The sequence below is a fragment of the Rhinolophus sinicus genome, linkage group LG01 (assembly GCF_036562045.2).
Source record: "Rhinolophus sinicus isolate RSC01 linkage group LG01, ASM3656204v1, whole genome shotgun sequence".
NCBI lineage: Eukaryota > Metazoa > Chordata > Mammalia > Chiroptera > Rhinolophidae > Rhinolophus > Rhinolophus sinicus.
In genome coordinates, this window is record NC_133751.1 from 57,090,740 (window position 1) to 57,109,325 (window position 18,586).

Below are 18,586 nucleotides of genomic sequence, written 5' to 3' on the forward strand. Positions count from 1 at the left end.
TTTTCTTTAAAAAATCCCCATAATTACTCACTGATAGATTCTCTTCTGCCTTATACAGATCCCAAGATGGTCCCATTCTTCACCCTGACTCTGAAGACCTCCTGATAAGAAAGTAAATGCTTCAAGGAAAGTGTGTGTAGGAGACTCAAAAACCCTAAATGATTCCTCCCAAAGGAATGCCTACTGCAGAGGGGGCACCTGGATCCAGGTGTTCAGAACATGCCTTTGCCATCAGGTTGTTACTTTTAAATTTAAACTGTTCAGTGCTTAATTTTTTCAACCTAACGGATTCAGGATTTCTAAACATAAGCTTATAATTAAAAACCCACAATAATTGATCCAATTCAGAACTTACTGTGAGCACAGCAGGTCAGCAACAAGTTTATTATTAGGCTTGCAAGGTAACAGGATAGTGCATGGTAAGTGTTTGGGCCAACTTTCCTGGAGTTCCTTTCCACTGGCTTCTGCTGTTAAATTTCCCTCCTGGTATTTGCAATGGTTTGCCATGGTGGGTTGGTTTGTTATTATGAAGCATGGGGTGAGGTGGGGGAAAAGCAAAGCAAAATAAGGAACATGGCGTGAATGCAGGCTCCGTTTGGAGCCTTGTTACAGAAACTCGGGGCAGTTCACCTGATCTGTGATAGTCATTTGCTCAATGTCAATGTTATTAGAGGTCAGGATATCTTTTAGGTAGGTCATTGTTTCTGGAGGGAGATAAGGGTTTCTTCCCAAGATCCAAACATGATCTACGTGAAACAGCCAGATGATTGTGGTACAGGAGTACACGAGGGCGTAGTTCTCGTAATCCGTGGCCAGGACCCAGTATGGAGCCGAAGGCATCACTGAGAACCAGAAGAGGGCAGTATTAGGAGGAACCGGTGCAAGAGAAACATTTTCCAGTGCCCAGAAGCCAGGCTCTGGTGTCCTGGTTCTTCTAGATCAGTGTTTTTTAATTCTGGCTTCACGTGGGAATCGTATGGGAGCTTTGAAAAATACTAGCCCTCCTCCACCCCCGCTCCTGGTATCAGGTGGTTGGTACCATTAAAAGCTCCCCAGTGATTCTAATGTGTAGCCAGAGTTCAGAGCTAACATTCTGGATCCTCCCTGACAGGACAGGCTGGTCTCTGCAAGCCCATAGGAACTGGGGGGTTTGGCTGGATCCTCTAGACTGACAGGCTGCCTTAGCACTCGTGCATATGGAGCTTCACTTAGCTAAGTGGAGTTAAGAATGTAAGGTCAGGGGCCTCAGGCTTTCTGAGTCCGTACCACCCAGCTTACTCTAGAAATTGACCAAGGGAGGAGGCAGGGGATAACATTGGTTTGTCTGTTTTCCTTCCGGCCTGCCCTTCAGAAAGTCCTTCCAGTTCTAAGAATATGGCAAATCATGTGGTAACAGGTTATGAGCTTTTCCTTACAAATGACCTATGACAAGTCATTGATTGATATCTGTGCAGCACTGAAAGCCCAAGATTAAAGGGGTTCTTAAGAGGATTTGCCCTCTCCTTCTGGATCCAGAAACTTCCTGTAGGAATTTGATCTACACAGCCAAGCTCCAAGCCAAGGAAAATTCATAGCACAGTTAAGCAGAAGATGGACCCACATGGGAGAAAGATGTATGCTGACCCCATAAGAACAATAGACACGGACACATTTGCAGTCCTGGATGATTTGTTTTCCTGGGTTTTCAGCATTCCCCGCCCGCCCCCCCCGCCCCCCCCCGCCCCCCACCCCATGTTCAAAACTAATCCCAGTGTTTGCCAAGTCAAACCACAGCACAGCACTCGTGAATGACCGTGTGAAGCTGCTAGACAAAGGAGGCAGTGTGTGAGTGGTTAGTGCTTGGCTGAGGGTCAAGGACCTAGCTGGTTATCAGGACCACACAGGAGGACTAGTCCAGATGACCACCCACCAAGGTCCTTCCGGCTTTCTACCTGTTCATAACTATGAGACAGAAGGACACGTAGAGGACATCTGGACAGGAGCCTGGACGAGGCTGTAGGGCCTCAACTAAGTATTGTTTCTGACTTACTTTTTCTAGCACTGTTGGTGCCACCTGCCTGGCTCACTCATAAGAGCATATATTCATCATATATCTGCTATTGTTGAAATTCAACTGCTTTGTGTGTGCCCAGCTGGACTGAGAGCTCTTCAGCCCGGAGTGATTTGGCGAAAATACGTCTTCCACCTCTTCCCGCAGCAGCGTTGTGCCCCACTTGCACACCCTCAGGCAGGCACATTCTGCTTTCCTCCCACAGAGTCTAGCACTCAAGCATAAATTTGCTCAGATATTTGCTCGTAGTAAAGAAAACTTCCATGTCTCTTTATTAGAAAACTTTGACAGTCTCCTATTGCTTATGGAAGGACTTTCAAACTCTCTGGTGTCTTATCTTCCACTCCATGGACCCTCCTTTGCTCTAGGGTTTTTCTCTAGACCTTTTCTCATGCCATTCCGTCCACTTGGAACGCCCTTTCCCATAATCTCCCATATCCTCTGCAAAATCCAGTGCAAACATCTGATCCCTACAACCACAATAAATCTCTTCCTTCTCTGTTTCCCCAGCCAACAGCTCTGGCCTCTCCTTTAGCTCCTGCTGCAGGCTTCCTAAGAAGGTTGTGCACATAATATTTTACCTTCACTCCCATCCCCATCTTCACTGAGAGTTTGGAGACCTGGGTTTTAGTCCCAACTCTGCCTCTAATTAGTCCAGTGACCTTGCCTACGTCACCTAGCTTTTCTGCACTTCCACTTTCTTATTTGTGGAAATAACAAGAGACCTGTACAAAGCCTTTTCCAGCTTATAGAATATGTGTTATCTAGTTTATCTTCACAGGACTGGGTGTAGATGTGAAGTTAGTTGCCCATAGTCATATGTGTGGGAGGAACTGTTTTCTCCTCATCCCAGCATTCCTATCTAGGTCAAGAAAATAAGAACTTCCTCTTTGTCCCATTCTAGGTCCTTGATTGGTCAGGGGATGGAAGAGAGTAGTGTGATTCCTCTTGCAGCTGGTGATTTCAGTGTTGGCCGCACAGGTGGGGAGAGGCCCTCCCAAGCACTTTTGGCATTAGAAAGCTTCACAGTTCTGAGCTGAATTCTTTGGTGTGTCTAGATCAGCACTAAAACTAATATGTGGTGCCTTTGCTGTTGCCTGTGTCCATTCCTCACTTAGCCCAGGACTCACAGGGCAAAGGCTTGTGATTAACTATCTCTCAGGGACTTCTACGATGGGGCTGGAAAATGGCCGACAGAGCCAGGACTCAAACAGACCTTCACTCCTGCCACCTCTTGGCTCTAAGTTTTTGTATATGTTTGTTGTTCTGCTAATAACTACTAATTTTTCAGGCCTCAGTTTTCTCTGGGTAACAAGACTGGATAGGGTCTCCTATTGCTCCAATCTCTGCTTCCTCTATTGAAACATTCACTGTAGTTTTGTAGTAAATCGCCTGGGTATTTGTCAGAATCTGCACTGGGATGTAAGCTCCTCAGGGGCAAGGGCCAGCTCTGTCTTCCTCATCACTGCATCTCCAGCACCTACCCCAGTGCCTGGCGTGTAGTAGGTAATCAACAAATAATTATGCATTGAGTCATTATGGATGACACCCAGATGTGACACAAATGCTCCAACCCAGGGCTCTAGCCTTCAGTTTACCTGTCTCTTGTCCCTGAAACTCCAATCCAAGAGAAGTGGATACTTACACCAGAAAAACTTCACTCCCAGCTTGGCGGGCTCTGTGAGGTTGGCCTGGGAGGCTTCACCTTCAATTTGATTCACAGTTCCATCAGATCTGCCATGAGTTAAAAAATAAAATAAAATAACCCGAACACCTTGAAAGCCAAAAACCAATAAAAGGCAAGACTTGTGACACTAACGACCATGGTGGCCAACATTGTGATTTTGGGTTAGAGAGGCTCTTGAAGGCAGGCTAGCCTCTAGTTCCATTCCTTCCCCTTTCTTCTGTGACTGTCTCTGAGACCAAGGAGAAGAAGACAGCCCTGGGGTGATGAGAAGTCGTGATTGCAATGCTCCAGAATTGGATAATATGTTAGACCCTTGCATTTCTACACTGTTGCTTGGACTATAAGCAACGGCCTGCAAGGCTCTGGAGACAGAGGGAATAAAAGAGAAGGAAATGCCAAACAATCAAAACAGCCCAATACACTAAGAATTCACTTCTTTAAAAGTGAATCACTTTAAAAAATGAGAAGGGACCAATGGAAAAATACTGACTGACTTGATTACTGAAAATAATGCAAAACATGGAGTCTGGAGATCTGCAAGCTTTTCTCCCTCTTTGGGCCTCAGTGATCTCATGTGACATCATCTGTCCCGTAAAAGGGTTTATACACCTGAACCCTGAGACACCTTCCCATTCAACAAGCTCCTGATTGAACATGGGAGGTTTTGATGTAGGCCGGGTAAAAGCAGGCAGTGAGCAAAGATTTACCTTATTTTGTGATTCTCGGGTGCATCCAGGTCTCAGAGACATTCAATATAAAGTGTGTATCTTATAATTAATGCCACCTTACACTTGTGTTATTTCTTTCTTTGTGGTATGTGGTGGTGTGTCTTAAAAGTGATGGTCTTAGGTTGTATGAAATACTTTCACTCTTCTGAAGGGAACTGGCTCCACTTCTGGATAACTCCTGATGACCCCGTGGGCCTGGGGGAGCGGGGAAAGGCCTGGGGATAGAGGCAGTTCAGGGAGGGTATTCAGACATTAGGGTGCTCTCTATGGGAAGCTGGGACAGGAACTGCCTGTTCATCAGTCCTCAAGGGGGCAGACAAACTAAAATTAGAACGTGCCAGAAAGTAGGCTATGGTTTGTGGTAATGGCTGTCCTAGAAACCATACAATAAGCACCAGACAAGGGAGGGTGGGAAATGTATTCTGATGGTCCTGCATGTACTCTGATTGTGCCCTGCTCTATCACCTGGAACTCAGTTAGCCAGGGAAAATGGTCCATTTCTATCTGCATACAGTTGCTTAGCAACAAACCTGTCTCTTTTCCAGGAGCTTTTCTCCCTTTTCATTATCATTTGTGTTGTGCTCCAGAACAATTTTTAAAACACCTGTCTCTGGTCATTAACTTGCAATTTGTTCATGAGAAAAATGCATGCATAGTTTCAAGGGTAGCAGCAGATTAATAGTAATAGTAATATTTATTAAATGATTAAGTGGTCTAAATGCTTTACATGTGTTGCCTCACTAATGCTCACAGAGCCTTTTGGGGAAAGGCTATGAGGTGCTATGATTATTGCCGTTTCACTGAGGAGGAAAAGGAGCTGGAGAGGATGATTATAACTAACCTAAGATCATGTTGTTAGAGCCAGAACCAGGATTCGAAACTGGGCAGCCTAACTCCAAAGCCTGAGCCCTTCAGCTCCCGGTCCCATGCTAGCTGCTTTGTTCCTCTAATTCTCTGACACTGGCTAAGCATGTTCTCCTCAGACTCCCTGCTGTGTCGTCCACTCACTCAGCAGTACTCCTGGAAGAAGAGGCTAGACCATTTTCCTGAACTAGCAAACCTTTTTCCATGTGCCCTTGTATCTTAACCAGGTGTGACCCTAGAGGCAGAGAGACCTAACACTCAGGATCCTGGCCAGCTCCGAAGAAGAGGTGGGGAGATCACATAGGTTTGGGGATCTGTATCATTGTCTGACTCTTGGTCTTAGAATGGGACAAAATATTTGAAATGAAGTCATTGCAACTTTGGGGCCTACAAAATTCCTGTGAGATGTTCTGGAAAACTGCATCTCAATTCCTGTAGCCCTTCCTGGGACCTGAAATGAGCTGGATTTTTCTTTATAGAGTCCCTCAATATCCTTACTTTGTTTCTGTGGTTTACGTAGACTCAGGGAGTCAACCCACTGTGTTTTGGCTCACAGGAAGCTTGGTGGATAATAGCATGGCCTTAGAAAGCCCCTCTGAGCCTGAGTAACTTCCAGGCTGGCTTACGTGTTTTCTTGGAGTTGAACACAATTTTCAGATCCTGAAGGGAACAGGAAGGACAATCCTTCACTCCCAGCCTTTCTTTTTATCTGTCTTCGGTTCTCTTCCCCATTTCACTCCTCCCTGGGTGGGAATCTCAACTTCGTCACTTATGAACTTTGCGACCCTTGGGCACATTACTTCTCTATACCTCAGTTTCCTCACCCATAAAAATGGGGTTAGTAATAGTACTACTTCAGGGTTGTTATGAGATTAAATGAATATATATACACACATACCCATATATATATGTACATACATATGTATATATGCACATACATGCAGAATAGTGCTTTTCCCATAGGAAATGCTTAATAACTGTTACTGTTGTTTATTGTTGCTCTTATCTTTGTTGATGGAGGGTGGGTAGTTTTCCTGAGGCTTTTTAAAGTTTGTGTTTGCTTTTCAAAGTGTGAATTTTGGGATCAAATATCAATCTGTGAGAAGCCTTCAGTAATAGAAAAGTACACTTCTGTGGAACATCCTGTTCACATAACCTGGAGTGTGACTACATGTGTATTTGAACCTTACTTAATCAGAAAAGGAATTTTCTAATAGTTAAAGCTGTCTGGAGATGAAATGAACTGTCATGGAAGGCGATGAGCTCCCAGTTGCTGGAAGTTTCAAGGAATGCTGGATGCTCTCTGTCAGTAGATGATAGAGAAGGGTTTCTCCCTTGGTTTGCAGGTCAGACAACATGGTTCCTGCTGTCCTTTGCTACCAGAGTATCTACTTTGCAGTGAGAAAAGGAAGCCAGCAGTTTGCATTACCTTAGTGGCTCTCACAGGGTCCAATACACAGTAGGGGGTCTGCAAGTGGTTATGGAAATGACTGAGTGACCTCTAGTCCCCACTGTCCTGCCTGACAAAAGCTTTCATCTAAGGACCTGTTATGAGCAGGCCGTCCAGACCCAGCAATGACCGTGTCCTCCCTGACCTAGACTGCAAGGACACCCAGTCACACTAGGACAGCTCTCTGCCGAGCTGGCTCCAGGATGTGTGAAGCTTTTGAAACCACAGCCACTCACCTCAGCTCCTGGTTTATCACTTTGATGTTTCCGTTTTCCATTAGCGAGTAGTTGGCTTGGATGCAGCTTCCCTTCTCAAAGCTCACGGGGATCTTCTCGATTTCATACCATCTTCCAAGATACTGCAGAGACAACAAGCAGAGCAAAACCCTGTGGCTCTCTGGGGACCTGCAAACTCTTCTCCATTGTTGTCTTTCAGAGCAGAGCCCTTTCCTGGGGAAACCAGGCAAAATGGGCTGCATTGTTCCCAGCAGCAACTGAGCAAGATATTGATTCAAATGAGAATAAGTGAATCGGATGTGTGGGCACCGGTTGAATGCCACATTCTATTCCTAAAGTGCTCTTTATTTAGATATGTTCTCAGTGTCCCCTTCAGCCAAAATCTATGAGAAATTCTAAACTCTGTTAAAGGAAGGGATTAGTCTAGGTGATGTAAGGTGCCATCTCAAACATTTTATGATTCTACAGGGCATTTTTGAATCATGTACAAAGCCAGATATGTTCACTTTGGGGAGCTGGGACTCCAGAGTTGGTTAAATTCTCCTCACATGACCCCATGTAGGGAGCTGGGCACAAAGGTTTCTGGTACATGATGAGGATTTAGAAGACCTGTGTCACTCTTCCAATGGCAGCTGGCTCTCAGTTCACAACTGCGGTGCACAGAGTCAATTTTAAAAGAAGTGTGCAGCTGTGTGGGCGAGGATGGCATCTCCAGCTTCCATACATTACCTGGCATAGGGACCGCACCTGTTTACAACCTTCGTGGTGGGCAATCTGGCAATACCTAGCCAAACTAAAAATACATACACTCTTTGGCCCAGCAATTTCACTTCTGGGAATGTATCCTTCAGATAATAAGAAATAATATGTGTATAAGGTTATCTGTTGCAGTACTATTTATAATAATAAAGGACAGGAAAGAGTCTAAGGGAGCATTAGTAGAGGCCTTGGTAAATAAACGATGGCACATCCACGCAGTAGAATGTTATACATGCTCTTTTAAAAGAGCAGTGTGGAATTATTTCCAAGATATCTTTAACGAAAAAAATCAGGTGCAAATAATGTACATATTAAGCTACCTTTCATGTAAAAATTAGAGAAAATATGATTTGTATTGATGCTATAACAAATTACCACAAGCTTAAGACAACACAAATTTACTTTGTTATAGTTCCACAGGTCAGAAGTCTGACACAGGTCTCACTATGCTAAAATCAAGATGTTGGCAGGGCTATTATCCTTTCCAGAGGCTCTAGAGGAGAATCTTTGTCTTGCTTTTTCCAGGTTCTAGAGTCTCAGTTTCTCTATCTGTATAAGAAGAATGCAATGTTTAAAAAGAATCCTGGGAAAGATGAAGTATAACTGTCTCTATTTGCAGATGACATGATTTTGTACACAGAAAATCCTAAGGCATCTATACACACAAAAAATCTATTAGAACTAATAAATGAATTCATCAAGGTTAAAGAATACAGGATCAATATATAGAAATCAAACATATTTCTACACTTACAATGAATAATCTGCAAGTGAAATGGAGAACATTCCATTTACAATAACATCAAAAGAATAAAATACTTAGGAATAAATTTAACCCATGAGATATAAAATTTGTACTCTGAAAACCACATCGCTGAAAGAAATTAAAGAAGACGTAAGTATAATGGAAAGATATCTTAAGTTCACGAGTTGGAAGACTTAAAATTGTTAAGATGGCAGCTGGTCTACAGTTTCAATGCAATCTCCATTAAAACTCCCAACTGTCTTCTTTGTAGAAATTGACAAATTGATCCTAAAATTCATATGGATATGCAGAGGACTCAAAATAGCCAGAAGAACAAAGTTGGAAGACTCATACACTCTGATTTCAAAACTTAACTACAAAGCTATAGTAATCAAGACTGTACAGTACTAGCAAAGGGATAAACATATAGACCAGGAGAATAGAATTGAAAGTTCAAAAATAAACTCATACATATATGGTTAATTGATTTTCTATAAGGATGCCAAGACTATTCAATGGGGAAAGAATATTTTTCTCAACAAATAGTTCTGGGACAACCAAATATCAGCATGCAAAAGAATAAGTTGGACCCCTATATCACATGACATACAAAATCTAACTTAAAATGTAAAGTCTTTCTTCTATAAAAGTTTTAGAAGAAAATATAGGAGTAAATCTTCCTAACCTTGGATTAGGCAATGGTTTTTAAAATATGACACCAAAAGCAAAAGCAATGAAAGAAAAAAACAGATAAATGGGACTTAATTCATACTGAAAACTTCTGTGCTGCAAAAGACACAGGACACATCGAGAGAGTGAAAAGAACACATCAATAAGGTGAAAAGACAATCCATGGAATGGGCGAAAATATTTGGAAATTATTATCTGACAGGGACTCGTATCTAAAATATATAAATAACTCTTATATAGCAACAATTAAAAGGTAGATCACCCAATTAAAAAATGGGCAAAAGACTTGAATAGACATTTCTATGAAGAAGATATACAAATGGCCAATAAGTTCATGAAAAGATGCTCAATATTATTAGCCATTTGAGAAATGCATATCAAAACTACAGTGAGGGCCGGCTCGGTGGCTCAGGCGGTTAGAGCTCCATGCTCCTAACTCCGAAGGCTGCCGGTTCGATTTCCACATGGGCCAGTGGGTTCTCAACCATAAGGTTGCCAGTTCAATTCCTCGAATCCCGCAAGGGATGGTGGGCTCCGCCCCCTGCAACTAAGATTGAACAAAGCACCTTGAGCTGAGCTGCCTGCCAGATGGTTCAGTTGGTTGGAGCACGTCCTCTCAACCACAAGGTTGCCAGTTCAATTCCTCGAGTCCTGCAAGGAATGGTGGGCTGTGCCTCTGGCAAGTAGCAATGGCAACTGGACCTGGAGCTGAGCTGCGCCCTCCACAACTAAGACTGAAAGGACAACAACTTGACTTGGAAAAAAGGCCTGGAAGTACACACTGTTCCCCAATAAAGTCCTGTCCCCCTTCCCCAATAAAATCTTAAAAAAAACACACCAAAAAAACAAAAAAAAAACTACAGTGAGATACCACTTCATATCCATTAAAAATGGTTATAATCAGAGAAATGACAATAACAAGTATGGACAAAGATATGGAGAAACTGGAATTATACACTGCTGGTGGGAATGTAAAATGGTTCAGGCCTTTTGGAAAACAGTTTGGCAGTTTATCAAAAGATTAAACATGGAGTTACCATGTGACCTAGTAATTCTATTCCTAGGTATATACCCAGGAAAACTAAGAATATATGTCCCCACAAAAACAAACCAGCAAACAAAAAAAAACCTTGGCTATGAGTGTTCATAGCAGCATTATTTCTAATAGTCAAAAAGTATAAACTACTCAAATGATGAATAGATAAATAAAATATGGCATAATCCATATAGTAGAGTATACTTTGGCAATGAAAAGGAATGAAGAATTCACACATGCTACAACATGTCTGAACCTTGAAAACATGTTGAGTAAAAGGAGTCAGTCACAAAAGACCACATATTATGTCATGATTCCATTTCTATGAAATGTCCAGAATAGGTAAATTCATAGAGACAGAAAGTAGATTACCCATTGCCTGGAGCAGAGAGGGTTGGGGGAAATGGGGAATGACTTTTAATGGGTATGGGGGTTTCTTTTTGGGATGATAAAAATGTTCTAAAATTGATTGTGGTGATGGTTCTATAGCTGCGAATATACTAAAAACCACTGAAAGTGAAAACCACTTTAAATAGGTAAAGTATATAGTATATGGATTATATCTCAATAAAACTGTTATTGTAAATATCCTGCTTTATTCCTCAAAGGACTTTTGTAAATACAAATCAATTATAATTTTCAAAGTGTCTTGGGATTTTTACCCCCAAACTGAAATGTTACTCAAATTCCCTTGATTTTTCTATAAAGCCACCTGTGGACCAGCAGGGTTATATAAACGAAAGGATCAGCCCTTCATAATTAATGGAGTTAGTCAATGTAAACTGCAGTTTACTATGTCTCCCCTTTCCATCTCCCCTGTTTGAGGTCTCTATTGATAATGCTCCCTCTCCACCCCCCTCAGGCTTTGAGCTCTCCTCCCTCACTCCTCTACCTAACCCACCCCCTAAGAGAGCACAACACTCATTCACACTGAGGTGTGAGTGACTGATAACAAGTTCAATGTCACTCATAACAAGTGCGTTGATTCTTAAAAGAGATCCAAATCTTCTACTAAGGGGAAGATGTCTTAACAGGGAGATTCTAAGCATGAGTTAGCAGCAATGGGAGCTTTAAGTCCTGTTATCCAATAGCTGCCTCTTTCTGCTGCTCCAGCCCCCTGGCCACACAAATATCCAGTAAGGCTGGGCCTACTCTGAGGAAGAAAAGCCATAGATGAGAAAGCCCTTTGGGGAATTCTGTTGTCTCCTGGGCCGTTTGGGTAATCCTTGGGTGTCCGGCAGTAGTAGGAGGCCTAGCTTGGAATCCCAGGATGCATTTAGTAGCTATGTGACTCGGTGATTTATAAACTGTCTGACATTCAGCTTCTTCATCTGCGGATGAATGGGGATAAGATGACTGCAGCAGCTGCTACTGATGCCTGAGCCCATGTCCTCTCCGCCCACCTCTGGGTTTGCCTCAGCCACAGCAGACAATGCCCATACAGACTGCACCTGTGTCTCCTTGGCCAGACAGCTTTGCCATGGGAGCTCCCATGGCCCACTTGCATCCGTCTGTGGGACAACCTGGGGCGCATTCCACGCATTTCCTCAAAGGATCCCCAGCAAGACTGAACCCATTGTTGTTCACAGAGTAACCAGCTCCTGAATGCACCTTTTACTGCTTCCTGCCTTCTCTGTCTCACTTTCCCCACATGCTCACCTGTGCTTCCTGAGATCATCTTCCAAAAATTCCCTACTCCCAGTTCTCGCCTCAGAGTCTGCTGTGAGAGAACCGCATATAAGGTAAGTACCTACTCCCAGGCCTGCTGTGGCCATCAGGGCAGAATAATCAAGCTGAGCCTTTCAGGGTGCTTATTCAAACAAGGGACAGGAAAACAAGTGGGAGGTTAGCCTTTTACCACACCTTATTTATGTCAAAATTCTCCTGCACAGGAGGAGCTGGGCACTTCCCAAGATGGAATGCTTGTCCCTCTGCCCCACCTAGGAGGCCAGCCAGTGCCGAGAGCAGCAGCAATGCTGTCACCATCTTGAGGCTGAGTGGCTGGGATGGAACCTGGAATTGAAGGAAACAAAGCAGCTGGAGTCTTCTGAGCAATCACTGGAGAAAGATCTCTGGGCGGGCGGTCCCTCTGGAGGCATTCCTCCCACTCAGCCCATTGGAGCCCCTCCTCCTCCAGGGCCACCTGAATGTCAGCACCGCTGGGAGGCCTTCCGCCCCTGGGAACTTCTCTCCAGGACCTTTGTACCTCTATCAGAGCACACGCTGCCTGGTATTGGAGTTGGTTAGATCTATTGTGTAATCTCCCCGGCCCCCTCACCTACTTAACATTTTTCAAGGGTGGACACTGTCTGATTCTCCTGGGACTCAACCACAGAACCTGGAAGTGCCAGGCACAGTAGATACTTGAATGAATGGAAACAATGTGGTGGCAAGGGACAGGCAAAGGGGGGGTACTGAAGCAGTCAAATGAGCCATTAGAGTGTGGAAAAAGGAAAACAAACCATGCACAACATTTAGTGACTTATTCGATTCGTAAGAAAAATGCCTTCCTGACCTCCTCCCCGTCACCCCCCAGCCCCTGCCTCCATCTTGCTGGGCTGTTTACCAGCCCAGGAGTAGGCCTGCAAACCGGAACAGGGAGCAGCATGCTGGGGACTCCAGGGTCACCCTGAATGGGTTTCAATATTGGCGTTGCCACATACTAAGTATAACGGTGTCCAATATGTGCTTTAGTTTTCTGGTCTATTAAGTGAGAATAACAATCATACCCCCCCTTATGAAGTTTTTTGAGAATTAAATGAGATAATAGAGAGAGAGAGCATTTGGAGCAGCATCTGACACAGAGAAAATGCTCAATAAATGCTAGTTTCTGTTACTATAAAAAGCAGAAACAAATGATCATTTCTTGAATTTCTTTTACTTTCTTTTACATTCTGTTGGGGATATTTTCCATAGATGTGCATTTAACTAGAGAAGAACTAGTAGCTGGCATGCAGCAGCTGTGTAACAAGTTATGTTTTGGCCCAAAGCACCCTCCGGCAGTGGACGCTGCTGTGAGGAGGGGCAGCAGGCAGGGGTGGGAGAGGCTGCAGGGCGGCGGGCAGGGTATGAGCATCCGTTGCTCCCCGCTTCTTTCTCTGACTTCATTTTCAGTCTGTTCTCTTCCTTGTGACTCCTTACCTGTAGCTGCACAAGAGCTATTTCCAGCTGTTTGCTTTTCTCCCTGTGATGAGAGGTCTGAATCAATGCAAGCAAAATGTTCTCAGATCTGAGCATTTAAAAGGATGTGTCATAACAGGAATAATTATAACTACTTTATTATGACTTTCTAAACCTTCAAATAACCTTGAATAATCAATAACTTTTCTTCTGGAAGTTTCCTTGCTGGTTTTCAAAAGAAAAATTATATAATGAGTAAAAGCTGCCAGCAGGGGATGGCGGGAGAGGGGTGGTCACTGAGCCCCACCCTCATGAGCAAGTCTGCAGTGGGACCACCTTCCTTAGCTTCTGAAGCTCCATTTCCCATCAGTCCCTTCCACCGTATAAACAACACCTGTCTTTTATTTTGAGGGATGATGGATATTTAGAAACCCAGCCTCCACCCGCAAAAATTTGCATCCATTTCCAAGAGGTTCTTAGAACCACTGGAGCTCTACTCTGGGCCCCCATTAGGCACCACGCTCATTGCCTAACCTCAAGGGATGGCCACACGTTATGCACATTCTACAGTGCCCCCCAAACTGGAAAGGACCTTAGAGGTCATTTATCCCCCCCCAGGTGAACCGGTGGGGAAACTGAGGCCCAGAAGGGCAGAGAGCTGGGACTCAGGCCCCACCTCCCTCCAGCTCTCCGTTTGGCAGCACCCCTGAGCCATGCTTCCTTCTGCGCACCACCTTTGGTGGCCTTCAATAAACACCTACCTCTGTAACCTGATGAGTCTCACTTTAGCATGTGACAGTTACACCAAAAGTCAGTTCCACATCTTACTCTGACAACGTCTTGTTACACAATGTTCTATTGTGGGCTGAAACATGTTTTTTTAGGTCTGTAGGAGGATTTCAGAGCAGGGTTAATTCCCCTTGATTGCATCTTTTCTAAAGATGCCTCTTTATTGCAGTAATTTTATTCCTGTCATTAAAATGTTTTATGAGAGAAAAGGTTGATAGCATCTATAATTTTTTCCAGTGCCCTTTCCATTGTAATTCATCCAATAGTTACTGAGTACCTTCCAAGGGCAGATCACGTTATTAATATGTACCTATGAAGTTGGATATACATGACATGTAGTTTTGCATCTTCTTATACCAATGGGAAGATTGTCTTAATGAGGAGAGTTTAAATACTTTTAAAAATAAATACAATTTACATATTATTTGAACTGAATATTAAATAATTTAAAAGAAATTCTGCTAAGGTTACCGAGCAACCATCCTGGTCCAGCACTGACGCTGAGCACTGCTCACGCTCTTCGAGCTTCCCCACCAAGAAGCCTGGGCCTTAGTATTTTACATGAGCCATGCCCTGAATCTCCACAGCATCCTATCTGGAAGGGTCCTGTGCTGACATTCTCTGTGCTCAATGAGGTTACTTTACCCAGGTTGCTTCTTGATAAGCTCTGAAGCCAGAACTTATACCAGATCTCCTAAGAGTCTGAACTCAATGCCTGTGTGTTAGCTTGGACTTAGTTCCTGTTCTCAAGGAGCTGCAAAACATTAAGGACTAAATTTTTAGATTTCACATGATAAAATACAATACATTTCCACAAGTGGGTCTTGAAAAATCCATGTAGCTATTGAACCTAACAAGAAAACGTATCTTCTGAAGAAAATATTCTTGTGCTATATTTTTAAGTGCATCTTCTATTCATGCAATGAATTCCAGTTCACGTTTCAGTTAATTTTACTGTAATGCACAGTTGGATAACAATTCCTTGAGAATTCATCTAGCACAGTATGGAAATTCTTCTCATTGTCTCTCATAGGATAGAGGGGTGTGTATAGCGCAAGCAGAACACTTTGAGGTGAGTCAACACTGAGTTGGCACCCAGCTCTGGCATTTGTTGGTGGTCTTAGCTTTGGCCTTACTTAGAATATCTGAACCTCCGTTTCGTCGTCTGAAAAATGGCACTAATAACATCTGCCTTGTAAGGTTGTTTGAGGAAAACTGAGACCAACCCTGTGAAGCTACTGGCACAAGCTCTCAATTGTGTTAGTCATTATTTTTAGCTGAAAAGAGGCAATTGCAAGTCAATACTGCTTCTGTTATTTATCATAAAGGAGAATTAAATCTATCGTACATACCTTTTTTATTTTTATTTTATCAAGATGAAGGTAGTTTCCAAACGCAAAATCATCCAATTTGAGATGCCTTGTCTTGATAACTGGCTTCTCCCAAGTTATTTTATAAGCTTCATCAGGTTACTGATGTTGAATTTTAATGCATGCCGCACCCCTACAGTTCAGGAAGGCTGGCCTAAAAGCTTAGCTCTGTATAAAACACAAAGATGGAATGTTCTGTCCATCTCCCTCCCCCTATTTCCTTCACAGCTGCTCCCTGAAGAAGAAACAATGAGGTATTGTTGGTGTGTGTGTGAGACAGAAAAAGACAACGTGCATTTCATTCAAAACATCTTTTTTGGCCATGTGGATTTTCTAACTTAATGTTCTCAGTCACATTGCACTTTTAAGTCCCAGTAAGATGAGTTGCAACATGCTTTCAAACATCTGCTATTTATTTTTCATTTTTGTGTAAATGAAAAGTCAACAACCCCACTTCCTGAAATGGAGCATGAATTCCCGCATGTGGTCCTTGGCCTGGAATGTGGCTCCACAACAGAATGAAGTTTAAGAATTGAAATAGGCTTTCTATGTGATCCTGGGCAAGCCACCCACTTCTCTGAGCCTCAGTCTCCCCACTGTGAAGTAGAAACTGTCATTTCTGTCTCCACTAGCAGCTCTATCACAGTTGAGGCTAAAAGCTGAGAAGGCCAAAGGTGTCTTCTGCAGCTCCTCTCTGTACCCCTGATGACCCTCCCAGCTACATATTCTAGGCAGCCTGTTACTGCTTGGGGTGGGGTTGGGGGTGGGTTGCAGGTTTAAGTCCAGGGGCACTTCTGGTGGGGCCCCGTCTTTGTAGAATGAACAGCTTTGACTCTAATGAATGGATTCTATGCCTTTGTGGTAGGTGGGAAGTATTTTTATTTAGATATAGATAAGACAGTATGTTTGTAGCAGACTTAAATCCTAAATAAAATTCTCAAATTTGTAAGCAATAGAGAGAAATTTATGGCACTAGGCCTTATAAACATTAAAACAACAACAAGAGTGAATCCTTACCATACCAAACTCCGAGACCTCTTTCTTTAGGATGTTCTTTACCTTTACAGGACAAAAAGGGGATTCTTATTCCTGTTCAGGACACTGACTGTTGCTCTCCTGTAATGCTTTCCCCTCAGGACTCTCCACGGCTCCCTCCCTTCTCCCATGTCCTTGCCCAAATCTCACTTTTTTTAAAAAGACCTTCCTGACCTTTCAAAAATAGAACACTTGTCATTTTACCTGCTTCATTATATTCTTATTACATTTTCCTGAAATTATCTTTTATTTATGTATTTTCTTGCTTATTGTGTTTTTTCCACTAGGATATAAGCTCCATGAATACAGAGAATGTCCTATTGACTTACTGATGTACCCCAGTGCTAGAGCACATAATGCCCAATAAACACTTGTAATGTAAACGGAAGGGACTCATCTATTTAAAGATTTTTTTTTCCACCTATTTATTTATTTATTTTTATTTAAAGAATTTACTGAGCAGTCTAAGATATGCAAAAGGAACTAAAGGTACGATTCAAGAGACTTCTATTTGAATTGTTTTCCTGGGGGAGAACTCGCCTGTAAGTTTCTGCATCTTCTTTACCTGCATCACATTTGTCACCAAGAATTGCCTGTCACTGAAGAAATACACAATAGCCTCTCATCAATGTTATGAAAAGAGTATTTCCTTCTACTCCAAATAGTGGCAGTTTCCCACGAAGCGATGTTGCTAACGTTGCCACATGTGTTAAGCTGGAGATCGATACATGTATATTTTATTCCTCAGCTTTGAATTATTAACTGTGGAGCCAAAGGTACTAGTCAAGGAGTCACAGCATGAGAAAAATCATATTATCTTCCTGGGTCTTCATTTATTTTTTTCTGTAAATGTTGGCAAATGATATAACAGGGAAATCCTCTCTTCACATGTTTCTGGGATATAGAGCCAAGCACAAGTTCTTAGTCATCACAAAACAATTCAGACCTATGTTCTAAACAAGTCTTTATTTTTTTAATTCCAAAATAATACACATTTGTGGTAAACAACTAAAATAGTACCAATTAAACAATTAAAATAGTGCCAATTAAACAATTAAAATGTAGGACTCAAAGTATAGAGCCTTATAATCCCACACCACAGAGGTAACCATTGTTATGTGTGCATTTATCTTCTAGGTATTCCTATACAGATCCTAGCATAGTAACAATAAGAGCAACAATATCCAGGCTTCTGAAGCTTGCTTGTTTTCATGTAATAATGTATCTCTCCATATCAATACACATAGATCAATCTCATTTCACCTGCTGCAAAACCTTGCTTTTACCTGACAGCTCATTTCTTCAAGGAGATGGCTTGTGGTTTTACAGGAAAGCAGTTCTTTGGTTGGGTGACCTTTCATCATATACATAGGTGATTTCCTCAGGGGGTTCACTATGAGACTCTCAGGGAAGACGGAATGATTTTGGTGGGCCCTGTAACAAGAAATAGAGAACTATCCGATCTTTAAAAAAAAAAGTGTCCCTAATGATAACGTCTCTATGTATTAATAAGTGGTTCTTTCAACTACCAGAATCATCCTGTATATCGTTCTAAAGTGATTTTCCTTTTCGTCAGTTAAAATAAAGGGGAAACACAATTGTACTTTTCGTGTGAAAACCCAGACTAAGAGTTTTCAATAATATGAATTCACTCTTTCAGACTCAGCTCAAAGTTCCATTCCTGGAATATCTTCTTTAATTCTTGCTCACTCCGTGCGACGTTCCTCACTTTCTGCTTTGTGTTTCCACAGCACGTGTTACTTTGTTCTCAGGCCCATCATTCTGTGCTAGGCAGCGTCACAGGGCCTGTCTCCTGGACGGTGTCAGGTCTTTCAGAGCAGAGTTTTCTTTTTTATTTCTGGTAAATTACATAATGCCTGGCACATGGTAAGTGCTTACTACATGTTATTGGATGATTAAATGAATAATACAACGTTTAATTCTCATCACTTGCAGGGCTTTATTATATACTTCATGAGTTATTCAGATGTCTTCTTCCCTCTCCTGCTTGCCCCCTTGTGGCCATT

The 18,586-nt window shown here is 42.6% G+C and overlaps 1 protein-coding gene and 2 long non-coding RNA genes across 6 annotated transcripts in view; all 3 read right to left on the reverse strand.

Annotated features, from left to right (window-relative positions):
* Positions 1 to 351: 351 nt before the first annotated feature.
* Positions 352 to 15,661, reverse strand: APOD (apolipoprotein D). 3 transcript variants are annotated; one of them, XM_019723470.2, is made up of 6 exons: positions 15,507 to 15,661; positions 13,387 to 13,429; positions 12,109 to 12,258; positions 7,016 to 7,137; positions 3,696 to 3,784; positions 352 to 842 (listed from the first exon to the last, which is right to left on the reverse strand). In XM_019723470.2, exons 3-6 carry the CDS (start codon positions 12,229 to 12,231, stop codon positions 607 to 609), a joined length of 570 nt encoding a protein of 189 aa, XP_019579029.2. In that variant the 5' UTR covers positions 12,232 to 12,258; positions 13,387 to 13,429; positions 15,507 to 15,661; the 3' UTR covers positions 352 to 606. The 3 variants fall into 3 exon arrangements, with proteins under 3 accessions (XP_019579029.2, XP_019579045.2, XP_019579038.2); XM_019723486.2 differs by lacking the exon at positions 13,387 to 13,429 and having other exon boundaries at positions 15,507 to 15,649; XM_019723479.2 differs by lacking the exon at positions 15,507 to 15,661 and having other exon boundaries at positions 13,387 to 13,443.
* Positions 7,340 to 12,100, reverse strand: LOC141571049 (uncharacterized). The gene is made up of 2 exons (XR_012495543.1): positions 11,905 to 12,100; positions 7,340 to 8,323 (listed from the first exon to the last, which is right to left on the reverse strand). It is a non-coding gene; the product is annotated as an uncharacterized LOC141571049 (long non-coding RNA).
* Positions 15,662 to 17,020: 1,359 nt separating the features above from the next.
* The window catches only part of LOC141571048 (uncharacterized), a 38,710-nt gene continuing 37,144 nt past the window's right edge, over positions 17,021 to 18,586 (reverse strand). For both annotated transcript variants that reach the window (XR_012495542.1, XR_012495541.1), the window contains exon 3: positions 17,021 to 17,993. This is a non-coding gene — a long non-coding RNA (uncharacterized LOC141571048). The remainder of the gene's footprint in view (positions 17,994 to 18,586) is intronic.

Coding starts and splice junctions, on each gene's coding strand:
- APOD (XM_019723470.2), bottom strand. CDS start 12,231: ATGGTGACAGCATTGCTGCTGCTCTCGGCACTGGCTGGCCTCCTAGGT. Junction 7,138..12,108: donor AGAATTTTGACATAAATAAG/GTGTGGTAAAAG, acceptor TTGTCTCTGCAG/TATCTTGGAAGATGGTATGA. Junction 843..3,695: donor GGGAGTGAAGTTTTTCTGGT/GTAAGTATCCAC, acceptor TCTGGTTCTCAG/TGATGCCTTCGGCTCCATAC.